The sequence below is a fragment of the Aythya fuligula genome, chromosome 13, assembly GCF_009819795.1.
Source record: "Aythya fuligula isolate bAytFul2 chromosome 13, bAytFul2.pri, whole genome shotgun sequence".
Classification (NCBI taxonomy): Eukaryota; Metazoa; Chordata; class Aves; order Anseriformes; family Anatidae; genus Aythya; species Aythya fuligula.
Window position 1 is genome coordinate 819369 of NC_045571.1, and position 21054 is coordinate 840422.

The 21054-nt window shown below is 41.2% G+C and overlaps 1 protein-coding gene across 8 annotated transcripts in view; it reads left to right on the top strand.

The window, feature by feature from the left end:
* Window positions 1–6449: 6449 nt before the first annotated feature.
* Window positions 6450–21054, top strand: part of GRIA3 (glutamate ionotropic receptor AMPA type subunit 3) — a 158449-nt gene continuing 143844 nt past the window's right edge. For 5 of the 8 annotated variants that reach the window (XM_032196005.1, XM_032196002.1, XM_032196004.1 and 2 more), the window contains exons 1-2: window positions 6550–6714; window positions 7408–7566. In XM_032196005.1, the coding sequence (XP_032051896.1) occupies window positions 6618–6714; window positions 7408–7566 (256 nt within the window). In that variant the 5' untranslated portion in view covers window positions 6550–6617. Of the gene's footprint in view, window positions 6715–7292; window positions 7316–7407; window positions 7567–21054 lie in introns of those variants that run through there. The other 3 variants (XM_032196007.1, XM_032196006.1, XM_032196001.1) reach the window with 2 other exon arrangements.

Sequence of the window (21054 nt, forward strand, 5' to 3'; positions counted from 1 at the left end):
AGAAACGTAAATCTATTGTCATTTGACTTCTATTTGCTGCATAAGAACCATGGCAGATCTACTGGAAAATACTTAAGACTCTTCAAATTGATATAAGGTGAGAATTGCTACTACAAAACCATTTTGCAGAGTTTTTTTTTTTTTCACTTCTGATGTCTTTTATTGTGCTGAAAGAGCAATCAAATAGTCAGTTTCATACTGTAATTATCAAGATCCAGCACAGTTGCTATAAGGTGTGAGTTACAAAGCCAAACAACTTTTAATTGGGACTAGAAGTTTTATAAAGCATGAGAATGCTTCTGTTGACATTGGCTATAATGTTAATATAAGATCTTTTCAAATAAACTACTGAGTTTCTGAAGGGTTTGCTGTCTCCTGAACACTGCAGATTATCAGAACTACATTGCATTATTCATACCAATGTAAGTATACACTGTAGTCGTTTTTGTACTCTCAGTTAATCCCACTGAAATCAATTAAACAAATCATGTTAGGTGGAATTCATCTCTGTGCAGAAAGACAATGCAAGCCCTCCACAATAAGACAAAATATGATTTAAAGACTGTGGATTTGATCTCTTTCAGTATACAGGGGTCAGAATCTCCAGCCTGTGGGTTAGACTGTGATGTTACAATAGGATATATCTCTTCTTCCTACGATTTTTCTCTACTATCTTCTTAGATTCTGGACTGTTCTTTAAATTCCCTGTATTGACACCTTGCTAGCAGCATTGGCATTTTTCTTCCAGTTATTGTCTTGTTAGACCTTGAGATGCTGTTGGAATTAGATGGTAGGTTAGGTATCTAGGTGAGAGAAAATAAAGGTCTAAAAGTAGCAGAGCATACATGAGAGGAATGAGCTGCTCTATGTACCTCTTTCCTCTGAGGAAATGCTTTCTTTTCGTGGAAGTTGCACAGGGAGAGTTTTTTTCATGTTCAAGGTGACTTTTTTGGGTAGTGACAAAGCAAGGGAGAGACAAACACCCCATAGACAATATATTTCCTAGGACTAATGAAGACAAAGTTTAAAGTTCCTTTTCTGTCAAATTTAATTCCTGTATTAATTAATATCTTGTTTATATGAAGTGAATGGACTCTTTAAAAAAAAAAAAAAAGCCTGATTTGCTACCTTAGTGCTGCAAAGGCTCACTCCAGAAGTAAAAACACAGGTTCTTTGAAATTAACAGAGGGGAATGTCAATTTCCTGCATAACTCAAACTTTGTAACTACCAGACCACTTGCTTAGGGGAGGAGAGGGATCTCTCTCTGATCAAGTGGAACAGATCAAATCCAAAATCCTTAAACTTCAGTGAAAAATGTACATTCTTATTGTATAGACATCCCTTTCCAAGAATCAGTGAGCTTTTTCAACAGATATTTTCACTAAAAACCACTACTATAAATCTGAACTGAAATGAGTCATAGTAATATACAAACAAATACTGGGAAAAAAAGTGGACTTTTGATTGGCAAGCAGTTATCGGAAGTCATTGTTCACTACTTGCAGCTAAAGGAGATTGTCCTTAATATACTTCAGTAATTATACACAGAAATAAAGTAGTGGTCAGATTCTGAACAGAGTTCTAAGTGGTTTAAAAACTGGTTTTAACTTTCAAGATTGCTTGAAAACTGTATTTATAGGTATGAAAGAAAAAGAGAGAGGATTAATTTTATTAACAGTGTATATGGGATACTGTTACTTTTTTGATTTACTTTTTCTTTAAGTAATAAATATAGATGCACTCAGCAAAAGGGTTTAAATAAGAATTGCAGGGTTATGTTATGCCAGCAGTGCCTAGCGTACAGTTCATCAAAAACCAGAAGGTAATATAAATTGTTTCTGACATTATGGGACTATAATAACCCTACACTTCCACCACCCCCTAGCTCTTAGAAGGACTAGTAATATGGATTCTTAAGATACCACAACCTCAAGAAAAATGAAGGCGTTTGTACATGCTGTTTCCACATTTGTATTAGTTGTGCAATTGTAGTATACATAGGTTATTACTGTAACAATCCATGCTCAAGTCTGATAAAAGTTGATGCAGGAATTTGCTACCTAAAGTTGAATGTCTCCAATAACAGAGTAATGACTTATTTGTCAACAAGTTTCCTCATTGAGCCTGTTCCTATACAAATCTTGATCACCCTTCCATGTGCTAGAACATATTTCTATATGCCAGACAGCATTATTCTGCCACGGTGTAGTAGATAAAATCCTAGTTCCGATGACAGAGGTAACAAACCTCTGTTGTTCCAGGATTTCACTTGTTGACTATTCTTAGCAAAAAAATAATAACAACAAATCAATGATTCACCCAGTCTCCTATACTGTCTCTGCAAAAACTTTCAGAGAAGGTTAGACATACGATGAACTCCCATCATGTGCAGGAAGACCAGGTCTTCTTTGAGGCATCTAGCAGCTACTTTCTCCCATGAATTATTAATCCCAATAGCTTTTTCATCTAACAGATTTACTCTGCTAATTCATATAAATTTTTAAGGTTTTAAAAACAATTATTTTTGCTAAGACTAATGTGTAGAAGGTAGCTTTATAGATTAGCTATAAACTGCACAGCAGAGTATTTCTGTTAAACTGTCTCTCATCTGCTGCTTTTTAATTTAATTTTATGTCTCTGTTACTGCTTGGTAATGAAAGGTAAACAGGAGAGCTTCAACAGTTTGTTCTATGCCCACTCATAATTTAATCAATTTTAACTAGATGTCCTTTGACCTGTTCTCTGAAATATATGTGACTATACTGTCTATATTCATTCTCCCTCTTTTTATACTGTACTTTCCCTTTGACTGCTGCTATCTGTAGTTTCATCTTCTCCTTGAATCCTTTTGTCTTTGCTTCTCTCCCTGCCTATCACTTTAACTGTAAACTGTCAGTTGCAGAATTAATCGGTTTAGCTAATGAAAATGCTAAGATTAACATAAAGTTCGGTTAATCATATCTCCTGTTTTTATGAAGAAATAGCCGGTTAAAATAATTTTTAAAAGGCTGTAAAACACAATTGGCAATTATAATCTAGTTAGGTTGGTAGTGGGAGAAGCACAATGATTTCTGGAAACTCGCTGCCTGTACTTCTCTCTTGCAATTAAAAACTGGGAATCACAGAAGTGCTAAAGTCAGCTTAGTGCAGTTAGGGTGAAGTTTGAGCCAGAGAATCCTGGTGTAGATTTTGCCATGACTTTATGCTAAAACCATGGATTTAGTCTAGTAACATCAGAAAGCTCGGTGAGAACGCTGTGTCCCAAATTCTCTAGCATTTTTCTAATCCAGTATTAGACATCACAATGAGAACACATTAGCTAATTATAAATCATTACCTCCTCCTGGCTCAGGTAGATAGTACTCAGAATCCCCTAGTGTCCCAGGCCACTGTAAATCATCTGAACACGAAGCTCTGATTATCCTGCAAAATCTTGGTTGTATTTAGTTAGGAAAGGTTTGGGAAAGCATCTGGTATGACCTTGGTTACCATGGAACTCATTAACTTGAGTCACTTAACTTCCAAGTATGTAAACTATTTGTAAGGCATTAATATTCACATAAAGCCAACTAATATCATACTAATTTTGTCCTAGGATAGATTGGGTTCACTGTAAGAAAGAAACAGGGATGTAGTCTCTTTGGGATTCTTCAAAATCTGTACAGGATTGTTGCTGTACCATTTGTATATAAAAATATTACCATGAAATGCATAACAAAAAAACAATGTGTTTTGAAAATGTTAATAATAATGTGAATGTTAGGGGCTTCAGGAGGAGAAAGGTGATAATGAAAATTTAGTTGCCTCTTAGCACAGATTCATTTTAGATTATAATGAGACTCCATTTTGAGATGAAGCTATGAAGTACCATTTTACTTGGGATCAGGTACCCATCCTACCAGCTATCTGTGAAAACGAGATTCTGCTATATGCCACCTTCATTACTGGTTATTTAATTTTTTCCCATATGTCCTAACATTTATAACGTTAAACATAATTTCTTTCATATTTTTTCAGAACATCATAATCAGGTGTGTCAAGTGGGGTCAGGCTGGAATACACAACTGGAGAAACAGGAAGAAGAAATTTGTGGGAGCAAGTGCACAGGAAGAAAGCAGGGCTGCTATGAAAGGACACATAAAAGAGGACTTGGAGACTATGTGAAGAATGTGTTAGAAATGGACTGGAGGTAAGTAGAGTGGGGAAAGAGGCATAGTCTGCAACCAGAAAGACAACTTATTAGCCTATAGGAACATGTGTTTCACAAGTATAATGAAAGTCTAAGTTTCACATAGCTGTCTGTAACTTTCAGGTCTGCTATTTTTACCAAAGGACATCTGAGAGAAGAATTCTCTACAGTAAAGCCCAGCTGTTGCTCGTAGTCTTAATTCTAGATCTGAAACTTCCTGCCTAGGTGAGCTGGATCAGTTGCTTTCCCTGATTCTTACATCTGTAACAGAAGAATACAATCCTGCTTCATAGGCATGTCTATGGTAATTCATAAATAATATTTGTACAGTGCTTTGGGCTAGAAGAGTGCTACCAATATAAAGATATTCTCCACATATCTCTACAGAAAACCATTTCTTTCTTTAAAGAGCTAAAGTGTCAACTGCCATCTGAACCTAAAGCGGGAACATTCCCAGCCACCCTACAGCCTGATCTCTACCCTGCCTGGACTGGAATTGATTCCATCTTCTGGAAATGATTTTTCTAAAGGAGCACGCATATAGCTACCAATGCATGCACCTAGAAGTAAGCAGGAGTCACACGTGTGTGCATAAAGTCATATATGTGCTTAACAGCTCTTTCTGTGTAAATGTGATGCCCTGTTATACATCTGTGCCTTTGGCATCCTTCAAGAGTAGTGGTTTGAAACTGCGTGTGTGCAGTTGTCTGCTAGTCTCACATGAGTACTTACATGAAGCTACAGTCAGTATCACTGGCTAATTATATTGCAAATGCAAAGCCAAGTGCTTCTGATATTATCCCTAACTCAACTGTACATAGACCAGAAAAAAACTACCAGCCTGAGATTAGCAAGGAGGGAGGAAAAAAAAAAAAATCAGAGGCAGACCAAGGAAAAGTAGTCTGCTGAAATCAGAGGAAAAGAAAACATCAAGTGTAAAACAATCTTCCCTGGGCCTAGGAGATGGACTGGGTGACCTAGTATCTCTTTTCTGTCTCCATTTTGTACAGTTCCATGAGCCTCAAAGCAGCAAGAAGAGAACAGAGCTTCAGGCTCCATACAGTGAGACGTCAAGGAGAGGGATGCAAGATCAACACACCAGAGAACCAAGTTTCCAGCAAAAGCACAGTGTCTCCGTATGTGTCCACAGGCCAGGGGCATAACAAGATTGATGCTCAGCAAAGAGGTGGGTACCAAGAGGTACGTGGGGTACCTGACACCCGTCTGCCTGCTCCCTGTGGAGATCTAGCATCTGTGCTACTCCGGGTCTGTCATTTTCCACAGCATAAGGGGCAACGGAGAGACTTTGCTGGATTTCTCCCTTTTAGAGGAGGTTTGGAAGGATCTAATATTCCCTTGTGCGGGATAAACTCGTCCTGACGCCCCTTCCCACTGCCCTGTGCCATCCCCGGCCCTGTCCCTGCCCTGCCGCCTCCCTCTCTCCCCTCAGGCGGGCCCTCGCCCTCAGCCCTGGCCCCCCTGGTGGCAGCGGGCCCTCACGGCACCCTCTGCCCCCGGGCCCTGCGCCTCCTCAGCCGCCCGCCATGCCCGCCCAGGACCCCGGCCGCATCCCCTCACCCTCCCCGCGGCTCTGCGTCGCCTCCCCCCTTACCTCCCCTCTCCTCCTCCCCTCAGGCAGCCGGCCGCACCGCACACTCTCACACACACGCACACGCGCACACACACACACACACACACACACAGACGCACGCACGCACACACGCGCACACACACACACACACACACACACACAGACGCACGCACGCACACACGCGCACGCACACACGCGCACACACACACGCGCACACACACACACACACACGCGCGCGCGCACACACACACACGCACACACGCGCACACACACACGCGCACACACACACGCACACACACACGCGCACACACACACGCACACACACGCGAACACACACACACACGCGCGCGCGCGCGCACACGCACACACACACACACCCCGCCCTCGTCCAGGCGATAAAGCTTTAAAGGGACCAGCCGCCGCCCGTAAGCCCCTCAACGGGGGCCGACGGAGGCCGAGTGGCTGCAAGCCCGCCCCCCGCCAAGTTTGATCGATCTCCCCCTCCCGGCCCGGGCGGAGCGCCTCGGCGGCTCCGCTCCCCACCATCTTTGGGGGAAGTCCCTTGCGGGGGGGGGGGGGGGGGGGGGGGCACTGATGGAGACAAGGGGGGGAGAGAAAGGCAAACCTCGCAGCCAATGAGCCCTGCCAGGCTGGGGTGAAGACAAGAGGAGAGGGATCTGAGGGGAAAAAAAAAGGAAAGGAAGAAAGGAGGGGATCGTCCTCCCCGCTACCTCCGCCAGCATCAGCACCACCGTTGGCTGCTCCGAGGCTCCCCTCGCGCCCATGCCCGAGCCGCCCGCTTCGTGCTAGGGGCTGAAGCGCAGGGGCTGAAGAAAATGGGGCAGAGCTTGCCCCGGACCCTGCTGCTGCTGCTGCTGCTGGCGGGGCTGCTGGGGGAGGCTCGGGGAGGATTCCCCAACACCATCAGCATCGGTAAGCGGCACCCAGTTGCGCCGGGGCGGCGGGGAGAAGCCAGCAGCAGCCGGCCGGGGAAAAGGGGCGAGGGCGGCCGCAGCTGCTCGCGGGGCCAGCTCGGCTCCGGCCCCTTTCCGCAGCCGGCAGGGAGATGCGGGAGCGGTGCCCGGGCTGCTGGGGCGGCTGCTGTTCACCCCGGGACCGACGGGAGGCTAGGGTCCGTCTCCGTGCGGGATCGCAGAATGGTTTAAGGAGCGGCAGCGTGAAGCGCAGCGCTGTGCCCTCAACCTGTGGCCGAGGGAGCCGTCAGGCTGCGGGCGTGCGAGTGAAGAACTTGGGGTTTTGTGCCTTTTTCTTTTTTTTTTTTTTTTTCCTCCTTCATCGTCTGTCACACATCGAGCCCCGCGCCCTGCTCCTCAGGCCGGGGTCTCTCAGCCTTCCAGGGGTAGAGGCTGGGGCTCGGGAGTGTCGGCAGCCACCTGCAGCCCCCCAGTGCTCGCCCCCTCCACCCCCCGCCAAGGGCTCGGGGGGGCTACGGGGTGCTTCGCCAGCCGAACTTCGGGGTTGGCATTTCGTGCGTGTGCTCTGCCCAAAGGATGATCTCACGCCTAGGCTGCTAGTATGCAAATGTAACTTACTACCTCTGCTTTTGCTAACAATTCATTCTGAGATACCTTCTATCCCCACTCCTGTTTTTCTCTCTCAACCTAGGTGGACTTTTCATGAGGAACACTGTTCAGGAGCACAGCGCATTTCGATTTGCAGTGCAGTTATACAACACGAACCAAAACACCACAGAAAAGCCCTTCCATTTGAACTATCATGTAGATCACTTGGACTCTTCCAACAGTTTTTCAGTGACAAATGCTTGTAAGTAAATACATGGTTTTAAAAAATACATTTCTTTGTTATCTGTCTTTACATTCGATTGCTCCCTGGCAGCCTTGAGTACTTGTTCATAGGATACAGTGCAACAAATGTGTGTAGTGACATGAGGCTTAGTGGATTTACAGCATAAGGTGGTTGAGTAATACCTTGGGGAAAGTTCTCTCACCACTTTTTCCAATCCTTTTAGTTTTGTTTTCCAGAAAAACAGCCATGTTGTTTATATAGCAGCACTGTTTAGCCGTGATCAGTGATTTGCCACTGAAGTAACATCCCTTTTCTGTTAAGGCTACAGCCTACCCATGTGAAGCAGCATAATTTGCGAATAATACTGTGGAGAGGAGTAAATCAGAAACAGCTGTTCACAAGTGACCTTCAGGGGACAGAACTAGAGGGCCTTCCTTACCTCCTCTGCCCTGAAATACTGCCTTGTTTTCTTACAGTGAAAGTCCTGTTAAAAACTGAAGAGTCTGTCAGCTGATGAATACCATTAGAGCTGAGGGGAGAGAAAATGGAATCAGAATGCTCAGCATTATGAGAAATAGCTGTGCACAAGCAGTGCATATGCATAATTTGAGCCTTTACTAACAAAAGAGGCAAAATAGAACTCTGAGTAGTATTATCATGGTGTTAAAATGCAAAATCCCTTTCTGAAAGACTAATGCGTGTTCTGCATTTAAAAAAGCATTCCTTTACCAATAGTGGCTCCTGAATATTTATTTTACTGACATGTCCATATTCAGTTTTATGCAGCTGTTATCGTAAACCTCTGAAAATGAATGGAGTCTTCTTGCAAGGTAGTTGCACGCACTTTGCAGTATACAGAAATATGTCTGTACATGATCTAAAGAACCTCTGAATGCAATGTACTAACTCTGTGAACAAGATTCCTCTTCATATATTCACAGTATAAAATTTTCAAAGAGGAAGCATTGTACGAAAATACCAGAGTACTGGTGAGTTGAGAACTACTGTGTCCTGTTTTAAAACAATTTAATGTTTTGAATATCTTCTTTCTGTTTTGTTTGTTAGAAAGCTCTTATTACCCTCCCCTGAGCTACATAATAGGAAGGCTAGAGGAGTAGATATTTGATTCTTCCTTGGATTTCGCGTATTTTCTGAGAAATGTGGTGATTAGAAAATATACAATAAGGAAGTACTTGGACAAATTTGGGGTTCATATTCAAACATATCCCCCATGTGACTGCTTCTTGTTAGTGCAGCATTACACTTTTTAAAGGGCTTTGAAGTAGGACCTTTGAAAGTTGGGGTTGGGTATAATTATATCCAATTAAAATATTTTGTAAAGTGGGGGAAAAAAAGGGTAAATAAGCGTGTCTGTACTTTGCATCTTATTTTACTAATCCTATCCTGCCTCAACAGCTCTTACAACAAACATCTGACTATTAATCCTTAATCAGTGTAATCCCTTCAAGAGGGCTGTATCTCAAACATAGTTTCCTAAACATCAGTTATATAGATTTAAACTAAAGACATTAAACTGCTTGGGTGATTAATTATTGATTGTTTTTTTAAAAGTTCTACCAGCACTTCTTTGCAGATCCCACCAAGACCAGTGAACCACATGTTCATTCAGAGGCAGTCAATGTATTATTTAGTCAGTGTGCTTCTCACCTTCTGACATCTAATGATTTTTGTCATTGCTTAGTGAAAGCTGTGGTGATTTTAGCAGGATGAGCTGCTGTTCTGTAGAATAGGGCTGTGTATTTCAGCATACATTACCAGAGTAGTAAAATTTGTAAAACTTAAATCTCTGGAGAAACCGTAGATCGGAGAATACCAACCTACAGTAACCTATTCAAAAATAGAAGATGTGAAAGAAGAAACAGGAGAAAGAAAATGAAAAGGTGACCTTGTCCATAGCTACGTCAAACATCTGGTAATACTGTTGACAGAAAAATAATACAGTGAGTCCAAGTCACTAGCCAGATAGGTCTAAGTAGCTCAAATTAAAAAAAAAGAATAAATAAATCTCTTTTCAGATTTGCAAGCAGTTATCTTTGAAAGTCAGAATGCTTGTGCATATTGATACATCAGGATGAACTAATAAGCTCCACACACTGCATGGCTAACATTTAAAACATTCCGGCCCACATACCTTAGTCCCATCCTCGCTTCCTAGTGGAGTGGCAGATAATTTCAGGGTGCTGCCATGAAGGAATTCTTTCCACAATATTTTTACTTCTCTTGAAGATAAGCATAAATTGTCTCCGGTGCTGTCAAACAACCTTTTGATCAATATTTGCAATTGGCAGGGATCCATATGAGAGAAAGCTGCAGTGACTGTGGCTGCCTTCATCAGCGAGAAAGACTGTGACTGACTTTGTGGTGGGATATATAAAGGAACTGAAGGGAAATCAGAGAAAGTAGCATGTATAGGTTGAGCCAAGTGCCTGTACTGGTCTGTATCCATAAATTAATAATTTTCATTCTCCTTTGCTCTGAATTATTTGATAGTGTCTGTTATAAGTGTTCATGTGTGTAGGAATTGAGGGGGTCTCCACTTAGAAAAGACTTAGCTTCTTACTGTACAACTGCACATCCTACTTGCTGCAATCTGGTGCATTCCAGAGGCAGGAAAAAATATCTTTTCTGAAGTGTTCTCATGAGCCAGAGATAAAAAGCCCACCTCTAGTAGGCTTGATTTGGCAATATCCCAACATGAGAACAAAGTTGTTTAGAAGCAAAAGAAAATTCCTGCCCTAAGCCCCTCCTTCTCATTCCTTTTTCAATTAAATGATGCATAATCTGATTCATGTACATGCATTCCCTGCTTCACTGCTAGCACTGAGCCTCTCTCTGTATATTTAATTTACACACATTCATACGGTATTCATCCACTCTGTGTTTATCTACCCATCTATTTATTTAGGTGTATAACATCTTCACTGAGAACAAATGCAAGCACAGAGGAAAATTCCAGTGTATTTAAAGGCAAATTAAAGTTTATCAGTTGGCTTTGGCAGGATTTATTATATCTCTTAAAATAGGAAGCTTTTTGCCATCAGAAAAAAAAAAAAAAAAAAAAGGAAAAAAGTTAAATTGAGCTGTGAATGTATAAAATGAAGTAAAATATGGATATTTGGATATTTTATCTTTTCTTCAAAAATGCTCACATAGAGAGTGAGCTGCCTTTTTTTTTTTAATAATAAGAATATAGCAACCAAAATGTATAAATCCATTGCTAGAAACATCTTCACATTTTTATTGTAAGCTCCGATGAAGGATGTTAGTATTAATGTTGAATTATGCGTACAGTTCTGTAGATCATATTCCCTAGAAATAACCCACGTATATCTTTCTGCTCTGCATTTGTAGTGCTCTATACTAACACTGCTCTAGCCTCTGCAGTGTCAGCTCATTAGCACACAGATCTCATATTCCCTCTCTGCACTGTCATTGCAAAAAATTGCTGTTGTACACCTTTGCAGCCAACAAATGTGTTCATGCATTACGTACAATTTTCAAGAAATATTTAGAAAAGCAAAATCAACGTTATACATAGTCCCCATGGAATTTCTCAAAAGAAAGCATTAGCTTTCATAAAAATCTGTTGATCATGTAATGATAGTGATGGGATGTGTACGGGAGAAAGGGAGTTTGATTGCAGAATCTAATTAATCTACAGACAGATTCCTGCTCTCAGCTCTACCTAGCCTACTGACTACAAATTCTTGTCCTATTATTTTTTTCTAAGTCATTTCTCATATATCTTTTGAACCTGGAAGGCTCTTTTTATATTTTACCAAATTTTGGTATAATGTTTTTTCCCTAGGCACTCATTCTCGAAGAAAAAAAAAAAAAAAAGAAAGAAAGAAAATGTAATTACATGCTTACCTTAAGTTGCTAAAATCCTTTAACACTTTAACAGATCATATGGGAGTCAAATTTCTGACTTTCTTTGAAAATCTTTCTTTAGCATCCTGCAGTCCTTTATTTAATGTTGAAAATTCAGGAAGATTTTAATTGAAGAAAGGTCTGTTTGTTATTGTGAGAATGTTACAGAAAATGATACCACAGGGCTAGTAGCAGACAATTTTTTCAGTTTAACTGTATTTATTCCTTTTCACAAAGCAGAGTTTCATATATATATAAATATATATATGCTCACATGCAAACTCACACATGTGCATGCATGCATACATACAGTTTTTCCTTAGGTGCTGCTCACCATTTCTTTTTGCCAGTGGGTGGATAATTTGTTTCCCTTGCATCTGTGTACTCTTTGGCAGCTGGCAAAGGATGCTGATGCTGAAAGTGGTCAGTTCCCTTCTGCCAAAAGCATAAGCATGTCTCTGACAGTCTTGCCAAGTTTGGGCCATGTATCAGTGGTTTTACTTAAGTAGAAACCGCAGGGTAGGTGCCCAACTCTCCCAGTACAGATTGCACTGTGGTTTCTCCCAGTATTCCATAGTAAAATGCCTAGAACTGTGCTTTCCGCACTGTTCCATTAATTACAGATCCCCCCAAATGCCTTTTATGCTGTGGAATTTGTTAAATATTGTATGTTACTGCTGTATGGCAAAGCAAATTAGCTGGCTTTAGCTTAGGAGTCAAAGCTTTTGCAACATTGGGATAGATGAAAAGGTGAAGAAGAGCGTTCCAACTAAAGTTTGTGTCCAGTTCATGGCAGAAAGGTGATTTGTCATTACAGCAAAAGTGATCTCAGTGTTGGCAGAAGAAACCATATTGTTTCAAATTAATTTTTGTTATATCTTAATTTTTAAAAAAGTTGGCTTCCCTTTCTCTTCTCCTCCACTACATACAAAAGCATTTAGATGTCGTTTAACTGTTAGGATTAAATTTAACTTGCACTGTAGAGAAAGTAGAAAATCTTATATGAATGGACACTTTCTTAAAGAAGCTCTGTGAATTCACCACATGGATGAAGAGTAAAGTATGATGAAGAGACCCATATACTTGTTCAATTTCAGAAAGATTTTGTGCAGATGCAGAGATCAATTTGTTCACTTTTCCTATATAGCATTGGGTTTGGATGACCCATAAGACTATTAGCATGGGTTGGAGAGCTACTAACTCCAAATCCCACTGAAGTGTGTGACAGCTATAGTTTATCTCTAGGAGGAAATGGAGATGCCACGATAGGAAGCAAGCATGTGTCAGCAGCTTTTAACAACAACAGAAAAGCACAGTTTTGTTGAATGCTGACTTGGGACCTTGTCCAAAAGCCACAGAAAACAGTATGTTTCTTTCCTCTGGGCTCACTGTGCTCACTGTCTGGGAGGTGGGAGGCCATCACACTGCAAGTGTGAGATTGTTATGCAGGAAGGTGTGAAATAAGGCAACTGATGTATCTTTAGAGGTTTTTTATTGTCACCATCCAGCAATTCAACATTTTTCCATTTAAAGTACATATTTTGTCATTACCCATTCTGCATTGCTGATTTTGACTTGGTAAGGTGTCCTTAAAATGTTATTAGAGTATGTTATTTTTAAAGCAGCGACAGTTTTGTTTCATAGTTCAGTTTCAAATCAAGACAAACAATCTAATTGAAAGCTCATGTTCATTTATTGCAAAGATGGTGTTTATGTTGATTTTGTATTTGGCATTTAAGATTCATCCTAGAGTCAGTGGTTCCTGTGCTGCTGTAAAGTACAGAACACTGGATGGCCGAGGCCTTTGTTGTGAGAGAACTTGTATGTAATAGCTCCGCACCTATTGTCATAAAGCTTACATTTGCTATACAGGGTCTTTTACTTCCACTAGAACAATGTAACTATCCAAAAATAGAAATAGAAAAAAGATTGATCCAGACCAAACCAGTTTCTTTGAAACTCTGGTGATTGCAATGAAGCAATTTCCAGATTTCATCCGTTCTTCTAAATGTGTTTGTGTTGTTTTTTATTAGAGTCGTTTCCTTTAGTTATATTACCAGCTTTGTATTACTGTTTATCTTCAGAATATCAGATGCCTTATAAACCTCAAAGTTGGAATAATCTTGGAATTTTTCATGTGCAGTCCTACCATGAGGACTCTGAAGTAGGCATCTCCTGTTCAGTTGTTCATAGGCATTGCAGTGGAGGTTGGCAACTATCACACAGCTTCACAGTCCATACTCTGGCTTTTCTTCATTTCGGGGAGTTTGGAGATAACTCTGTAGCACCAAGTGTGTGTATTGGAGATCATTTATCACACATATCTATATGTGAAACATTCAAACACTGTGTGCATTTTTAGTTGACAGCACCAAGATGTAATCATTAGGGGTAAAAATATCATATGTACACAGAGCAAGAGAGAAACAGGCAGGAAGGTTTCAGTGTAAAGAAGAGTAAATGTAGGACGGAGTTATATCAATGAATTCACCTAGCAGCCATTCGTGCATATCCCTGTTGTGGAGTCCAAGCCACTGGGTGTGCTTTAATTCCTTCTTAACTGCTTCTAAATTAGCGAATGGCAGCGTGTGGCCCTCTGCACGCACAGTGCATGAGGCACGGAGGCCCTTATGCATGAGGATCAACCTGCAGTGGCACTGCGTTGTGGATAAGTTGCCCAGGCACTTCTAAAAACGTGAATCACTCTCCTAGAATTGGATAATAGCCCAAGTGAACACCCTTCTGCTGGAATGGAGTGACCTAGCTGATCACATAAGTGCAATTGTTTTGCTAGACTATGTGGATGCTTCAGATGTGCTGAAAGTTGGTTTTATTTATTTATTTTCAAACAGAATTTACAACACGTTCACTTGTACATTACATGATTGCATTTGGATGCTTGGTCCAGCCCATGTATTGGGCTTGCAACTGTTGAAGTTTAGTCAAATGTGACGTTTGAAATTCTCATCAGGATTTTAAAAAAAAAAAAAAAAAAAAAAAAAGCAGGGCTGCACGATGACATCACTGTCTTGAATCGCTTTTAATGCAAGAACTGGGCTGCATGATAACTCCCTTGTCTTCCTTGTCTTTAGTCCATTTGCATACAAGAACTGTCTTTAAAATGTTACGCAGGTATCTGGGAAATGTGTATCCACTGTCTGATGGTGTACATTCCGCATGTGCTTGCTTTATTTTCATTTTTATTTTGATTCCTCTTTCTCCTGGACTGATGTGTGCTTTCTGATTTCACCAGTTTTGTCATCTGTACACATCATGCACTTTGGGCTCAGGCCACGCCATCAGGGGGCTGATCTTCAGAAATTTTGGGGTATCTGATGGCTCCTAGCATGATTTGGAGTAAGTCCATTTGCTACTTCTGGTAGTACAATTTCGGTATTTCTTGTACAGGAGTAATACAATTTACCTGTACAAAACAGAGATTATGGGGCTGTTTAGAGTGAAAAACTTGGAAAGTCTTGGCTAAATTGCCATTTAATTGATCACTTCTTCTATTCCTAGCCCTTCCTAAATATACATATATATATATATATTTATATATACTCTTCATGCTTCTAGAAAGTTAAAAAATAAAATAAAATAAAGAAATCAGCACTTACTAATTTGCTGTCCTTGGCGGAAGAAGACATGTTCCCACTGAGGGACCTAAGAGAACATGTGTCAGCACTGTGCAGCAAGCCAATCTATCACTTTACAAAGGAGAATTCTTCAGCTCTTTACCTGAAAGAAGCACAGCAGTTGGAAAGAAATCAAGTTTTAATATTGGAAAAGTTCTTTGTCTCCTACACATGCTGGATCTTTGTTATAAGTATGGTCCACACTTCTACAGCACAGCATGTGCCTAATTCTTGCCAGTCTGACCCACGCTCAGATTTGAGTGGGGTAGGATGAAGCGTCTGTACTGGAAGCAGTGTTTCCTGTTGATTTCTGTGAGGTTTGTAGAATGTGTTGTAATCAAAATCTCACAGCTACTAGTTTTTCCAGTAAGTGTGAACAGTGCATTTCATGGGTTGTTGCTCCCATGATTTCTTTGTGTGCTTTCTGTATCAGAGATCTGAGTCCAAGAGAGATGGTGCAGCTCCCTTAGTGAACACACCTTGTGCATCATGGGGTTGCTGCATTGTGGCACAGATCCTGATTGGTCTTTGCACACTGATATGTATGTTAAATTCCGTAAAACTCTTGCTGTTTTGTTGCTGTTTGGCAGCGCCATAGGTGCAGGGAGAGAGATGGTTTGGGGAAAAATGGAAATTGATTAATTTTTTTTTTGAGTGATGAAGCCTCTCTACATGAGAACATGGTAAAATATTGATTTTTATCAGTTGTAGGAGTTTTGTCTTCTTAGGCTTTACCACTTATGTCACCAAGTTTGGAATCTAATGAAGTCTGATGGTCAGAAAGCTCAAGTTCAAATGCATTCTTTTGTCCTAGCAGTTGGATGAGAGCTAATTAGTGTCCGTTGATCTGTAAAGGACTCATCCAGGGTCTAACGCTGCACTGAATCTAAACTGGTTGGGGATTTAAAATTGTCTTGCAAGTACTCAACCATCGCTCTCCAAAGGATTTGTTTAGTGGTCTGGTGACACCTCCAAGGTGGCTTCTCTTCGATTCTGGAGTGTGTCAAAAGGAGTTGGACCTGAGGAACCATTAAATCACAGAATCACAGAATCATCTGGGTTGGAAGAGACCTCCAAGATCACCTAGTCCAACCTCTGACCTAGCGTTAACAAGTCCTCCACTAAACCATAGCACTAAGCTCTACATCTAAACATCTTTTGAAGACCTCCAGGGATGGTGACTCAACCACTTCCCTGGGCAGCCCATTCCAATGCCTCACAACCCTTTCAGTAAAGAAGTTCTTCCTAATATCCAACCTAAACCTCCCCTGGTGCAACTTTAGCCCATTCCCCCTCGTCCTGTCACCAGATACATGGGAGAATAGACCAATCCCCACCTTACTACAGCCTCCTTTAATGGCCAAGCAATCAGCATATCTGCTATCTTACTTCTGATTTTCTTTTTAAAGCATTGCTTTTTGTGCTTATTTTCTTATAACTTCTTCATGATTAAAAAACAATGCTAAAGAGAAAAATTGTGCATGATCATCCTATGCCAGCAGATCCTGTCTCTCTTCTCTGGTAGCTGTGTCAGAAGAGCGAAGTGCTGTGTCAGCATGACCAAAGGCAGTTTTCACCTGCTTGCCTCAAACATCTTGGACAGCTCAGGCCATGTTGCTCCATAGCGCTGTTCTCTCACTGCACTGCTGGGTGTCCCCAAATGGATTGTATGTCCCAGAGCATTGCACTGCATGATTTCAGAACCATGTATGATCAGGAGTGGTGGCAGCTGTGTCACCTGCAGGCCTTTCATTTCAGATGTAGTTGCAAAAAGGTTTTGACGATTAGTTTGGGATCAGCCAGAAAACTGGAGCATTGAAAGCTTTTTAAATAGTTTTGGACTTCAAAAAATTGACTCAGTTTCAGCTAAAGCCAAATGTTGTGTTTTGAAAATGTTGATTTCTGGGTTTTGTACTTTTTCCTGACTGAAACAATTTGGTGAAGCCTATATCAGTTAGCATAGTGTTTCTGCAGACAAGAATCTGCCTTTTTCAGTAAGAGCACCTGTTCTGTCCAATTTTTCTGATGACATACAGATGATGGATGTGAAAATTGTGTGTGTGTTTGTGTGTTTTGGAAGAAGCTGTTTGCATTTTTCAGGGTATGTAGTTCAAGCTGCATGTAATGGATTTTATGGATAAACAATTTTTGTCAGTTCAAGTATGTATAGCATGTCTTTTCCTCACCATCTACAGGCAACTTACTTTATTACCTGGAAAGGCAGTGAGATAAGTCCAAAATTGATCAAAATGAGACCAGTTAAACCTCCTGAAGTTTTCTGCTGTTGCAGTTTAGTACTTCAGGTGCAGAAGTTACCTTGGTTAAAGCACAAATCAGTATAGCTTTACTACATGCGGAATGTTGTAAATGTAGTGAAGTTTTCTATGATTAGAATGTCTTGTTTCAAAAACATGCCTTCATGTGCATCAGGTGTGCTTTGCTGACGGTTGTTTTTTGTGCTATGTAACATAAAAAGAAATCACAAGCAGTGATACGTGGATATATGTGTATCTGCAGTGACCACTGGGACTGAAACATTTTGATGCTTTGTTATTCTACCCTAACATGAAAAAAAAAAGCATTTTTTGTATCCCATATAATAAATATAGTTATTATGTTATGATATATGTTAATATGTTATGACAGTTATGATATATAATGAGGTCTTATTCAGATCAGATTTACACCATGATGAATTTGGAGTGGCTCTGTGGGAGTTTGAAGGAGAGAAGCCAGTGAGGGGTAAAAACAGAATGGTCCTTCGTGAGGTATTCCTGGCTCTAAGACACCAGATAAGGGGGGGTGCAGGTCCCTGGAAAGCCCATAGATACTTCAAGGGAGACATGGAGCATCTTAATCAGTAGCACACCTCTCCCCCAGGACTGCCCAGGTAGTCCAGGCTCTTTACTTCAGCAGCCAGCTGAATGTCCCCTTGTGTAGCATCTCACATATTTCCTCTTGGAACTTTGGGAAATTTAACAAAACATTCACGTTCAGCAGTAATAAGAGTCCCTTTATAAATGATGCTGGGTATCTCAGAAGTATCTGTAATCGACTATGTAGAGCAGAATCTGCCAAGGAAAGATTTTGTTTTTCAGTTGAAACAAAATAGAGTAAATCAAATAGTCTACAGTGCAAAGTGCTGACCTTGCTTTTAGCAGGAGTTGCTTATACCATCTCCACTTCCAGATTTTTATTTTTCTTTTTTCTCTTTTTCCCACATACATGTATTTTTGTAGCTGTGAACCTTTCACTACTTTTCTGTCTATCTCTGCATCGGTTTATGGATTTTGCAATTCTCATATGAATAGAGGCTGGGTGACATTAAAGACTGTAGACTTCCCTGTGAAATTTAACTCGTGTCTCTTGCATGTATAATGGTAGTTCTGATTGAAAAACATGGCACCTTTCTCTGAGTCGCTCTAGAGCTAATTCAAGAACAAGTCTGTGGCAAAAGAGGGTCTTTTGGCTGAAGCGTAAAGCTAAGGCTTTAACCTACTTTCATCTATACAAACACCCCATTATTTTTCATGAGTAGCGGTGCTGCTAACCCCTGCAGCCTGGTCAGGTTCCAGCCTGGATCTCTATCAACATAAATCAGTTATTCTCTTGGAAGCTTTATTCAGATAAATTATCTGCATTTCCTGTCTTAAATTCTTACTGTGTTGTTCTGCAGTGGGAGCCCCTCTTTCATATAAGATGCGTTTGGGTTGAAGCAATCTCTGCATACACTGGTGGATGCAATTTGATATTAGTTTTTCCCTGCAGGTTTTTCAGAAAAGATTTTATATTCCTTGATAATATCTGGAGATTCCCTGTGTTAATAAGAATTGCTTTGTTAATTGATTCCAGTGTCTACTGCTCTGTAGTACTCTGCCTTAATCAGGATCTTCACATGAATTTAAAAATGGCATCTTCCTGGACAAAATTGCAAGCAGGATTAATATAATTCTTCCTTTCAACCATGCAGTCTCTTAAAATGCTTATATCAGCTCTGAGTTATTTTTGTGCATGTTGGGCTGAATTCAATCTATTGCAGGGTTCTCTTTAAGGGGATTGAAATCTCCTTGGCAATAATATAATCAATATTGATTATTAATTGTGGTTTCAAGAAGTTTGGGCAAAGGTGCTTGTAAAATATGAATCTATCACTTCAGTTTCCCAGAAATTCAGCCATGTAATTCAGTGTATGTGGAGTGCACTTGCAAAAAATATCATTAATCCCCAAAGGCAGGAGGTTTCCTTCTGCAAAATGGGTGTAGGAAGGGCAATAGCAGTTTAACATGCTCCCATGCTGTCCTGCTTGTCTCATTTCTGGATGATAGATACCATAGATGTATAAAGCATTGAGATCAAGCCTCCTGGATGACCAGGACCCTGTGACTTTGCTCGGTGTGGCAGGGAAGGGCCTGCAGTTCAGATGCTGCCGGCTGCTGCTCTGCCAAGCCTGCCAGCCAGAGGGTCATTTAGTGCCGCTTGCAGGAGCACGCTCTGTTACTAAGGCCACTTAGGGCTCTTCGTTTAAGCTCTTATTCAGGACTTTGGGCTAATAGTGGGGTACACTGCTGTCTGACCATTTGTGTGAAACTGAGAGACTTTGTTTCACCAGTTTACCCAGACTGGGTTTTGCTAGTTTTGTGGCCAATTTCCACTTTGAATGCAGTCACAGAGGAGTATAAAAGCATTGTGCTGTCTTGATTACAGTTCAAGTGTGTAGAGTTAGTGTCAACATAGAGAAAAATAGTAACTTTAATATATTGTTGATCCAAGCAATAAAGTTCTGCAGCTTGATAAATTCACCCATTCTTAAGAGCTGGCTCTTTCTCTGTGAATGTCGCGCACACAGTTTTGCTTCAAAAATATTATCAAGGCTTTCATTTTAAACTAGCCATTGACTTCTGTCTGCAAAGGCAACTTCCATGGTGCAGCTTGTCTTGCTTCACAGAGGCACCAACTGGGCTATAAGCTTCCCCTTTGTCCACTTGAAAGTGTACTCTGTTACAGAAGAAGTTAATGCCATTAATCTTTTTACTGTTGACCATGGCACTACAAACACACCACTGAAATGCTTTCTTGGTGTGGTTGGATGTGCCAGTCGTCCTTCACATCTTGTAGTGGCAATAAGCTTGTAAATTGGTTAATGCTACAATTTAAATATTGTTCTAATTGCCATAAATATTTGGAACAACAGGCTTTAAGAGTGAGCAGGGTTTGCAGGTATAGATGGAACAGTATGACCTTTTAGCTTGGCCCAGCAGCAGTTTGGTTACCCAGACGGATGCTCCCTGCTCATTAGTCTGTTCAAGGGGCCTGGGCACTTCTGCAAAGCTCATCTGAGAGAGTTTCTGTGCAGCTTTGCACTCTGTGAAGGAGCTGAGGTGACGGAGGCTTTGGCTCCCATTCATGGTATCCACAAAAAAGAAATTGCTGCAGTCCGTGGTGTATTGAGCTCTCTGCAGTGATATCTCATGGCAGCACAAACGCTGCCTGGAAGCAGATGAGTGCCAGCCTCTAGCTCCTTGGGAGAACAATCATTCATCTGTTTCCCATGGAGCACACACCAGGGATGTTATGGCTCCTATCAGCTGAAATAGGGAAGAAAGCCTAATAATACTTCCCAAGGTACGGAGATCATCCTGTGGGAGCAGGACATGTTCTCAGAGCTGCAGACCATCTTGTGAATGGGAGAGCAGTGGTGTTGCTGCGGCAGCCCAGAGCCCCAGCCCAGCTGCCAGGCAGGGCCAGTTGCCTCACCTGCAGCAGCTGGATCCATCTTTGTGGGTTTGGAAGTCATGTTTGGGATCTGGACCCTGCAGAGATGTGTTTTTTCCCTTTAGTCAGCTGCCTTTGTTCTTCTTCCTCTGTTCTCTGTGCCTGCCTTGCTTTGAAAGAGAGGAGCAGATAGAGCATAATTAAAAAAAAAAAAAAAGATAGCTCTTTCACTTTATGGAGACAGTGAACAGGCCTGCAAATGGCACCG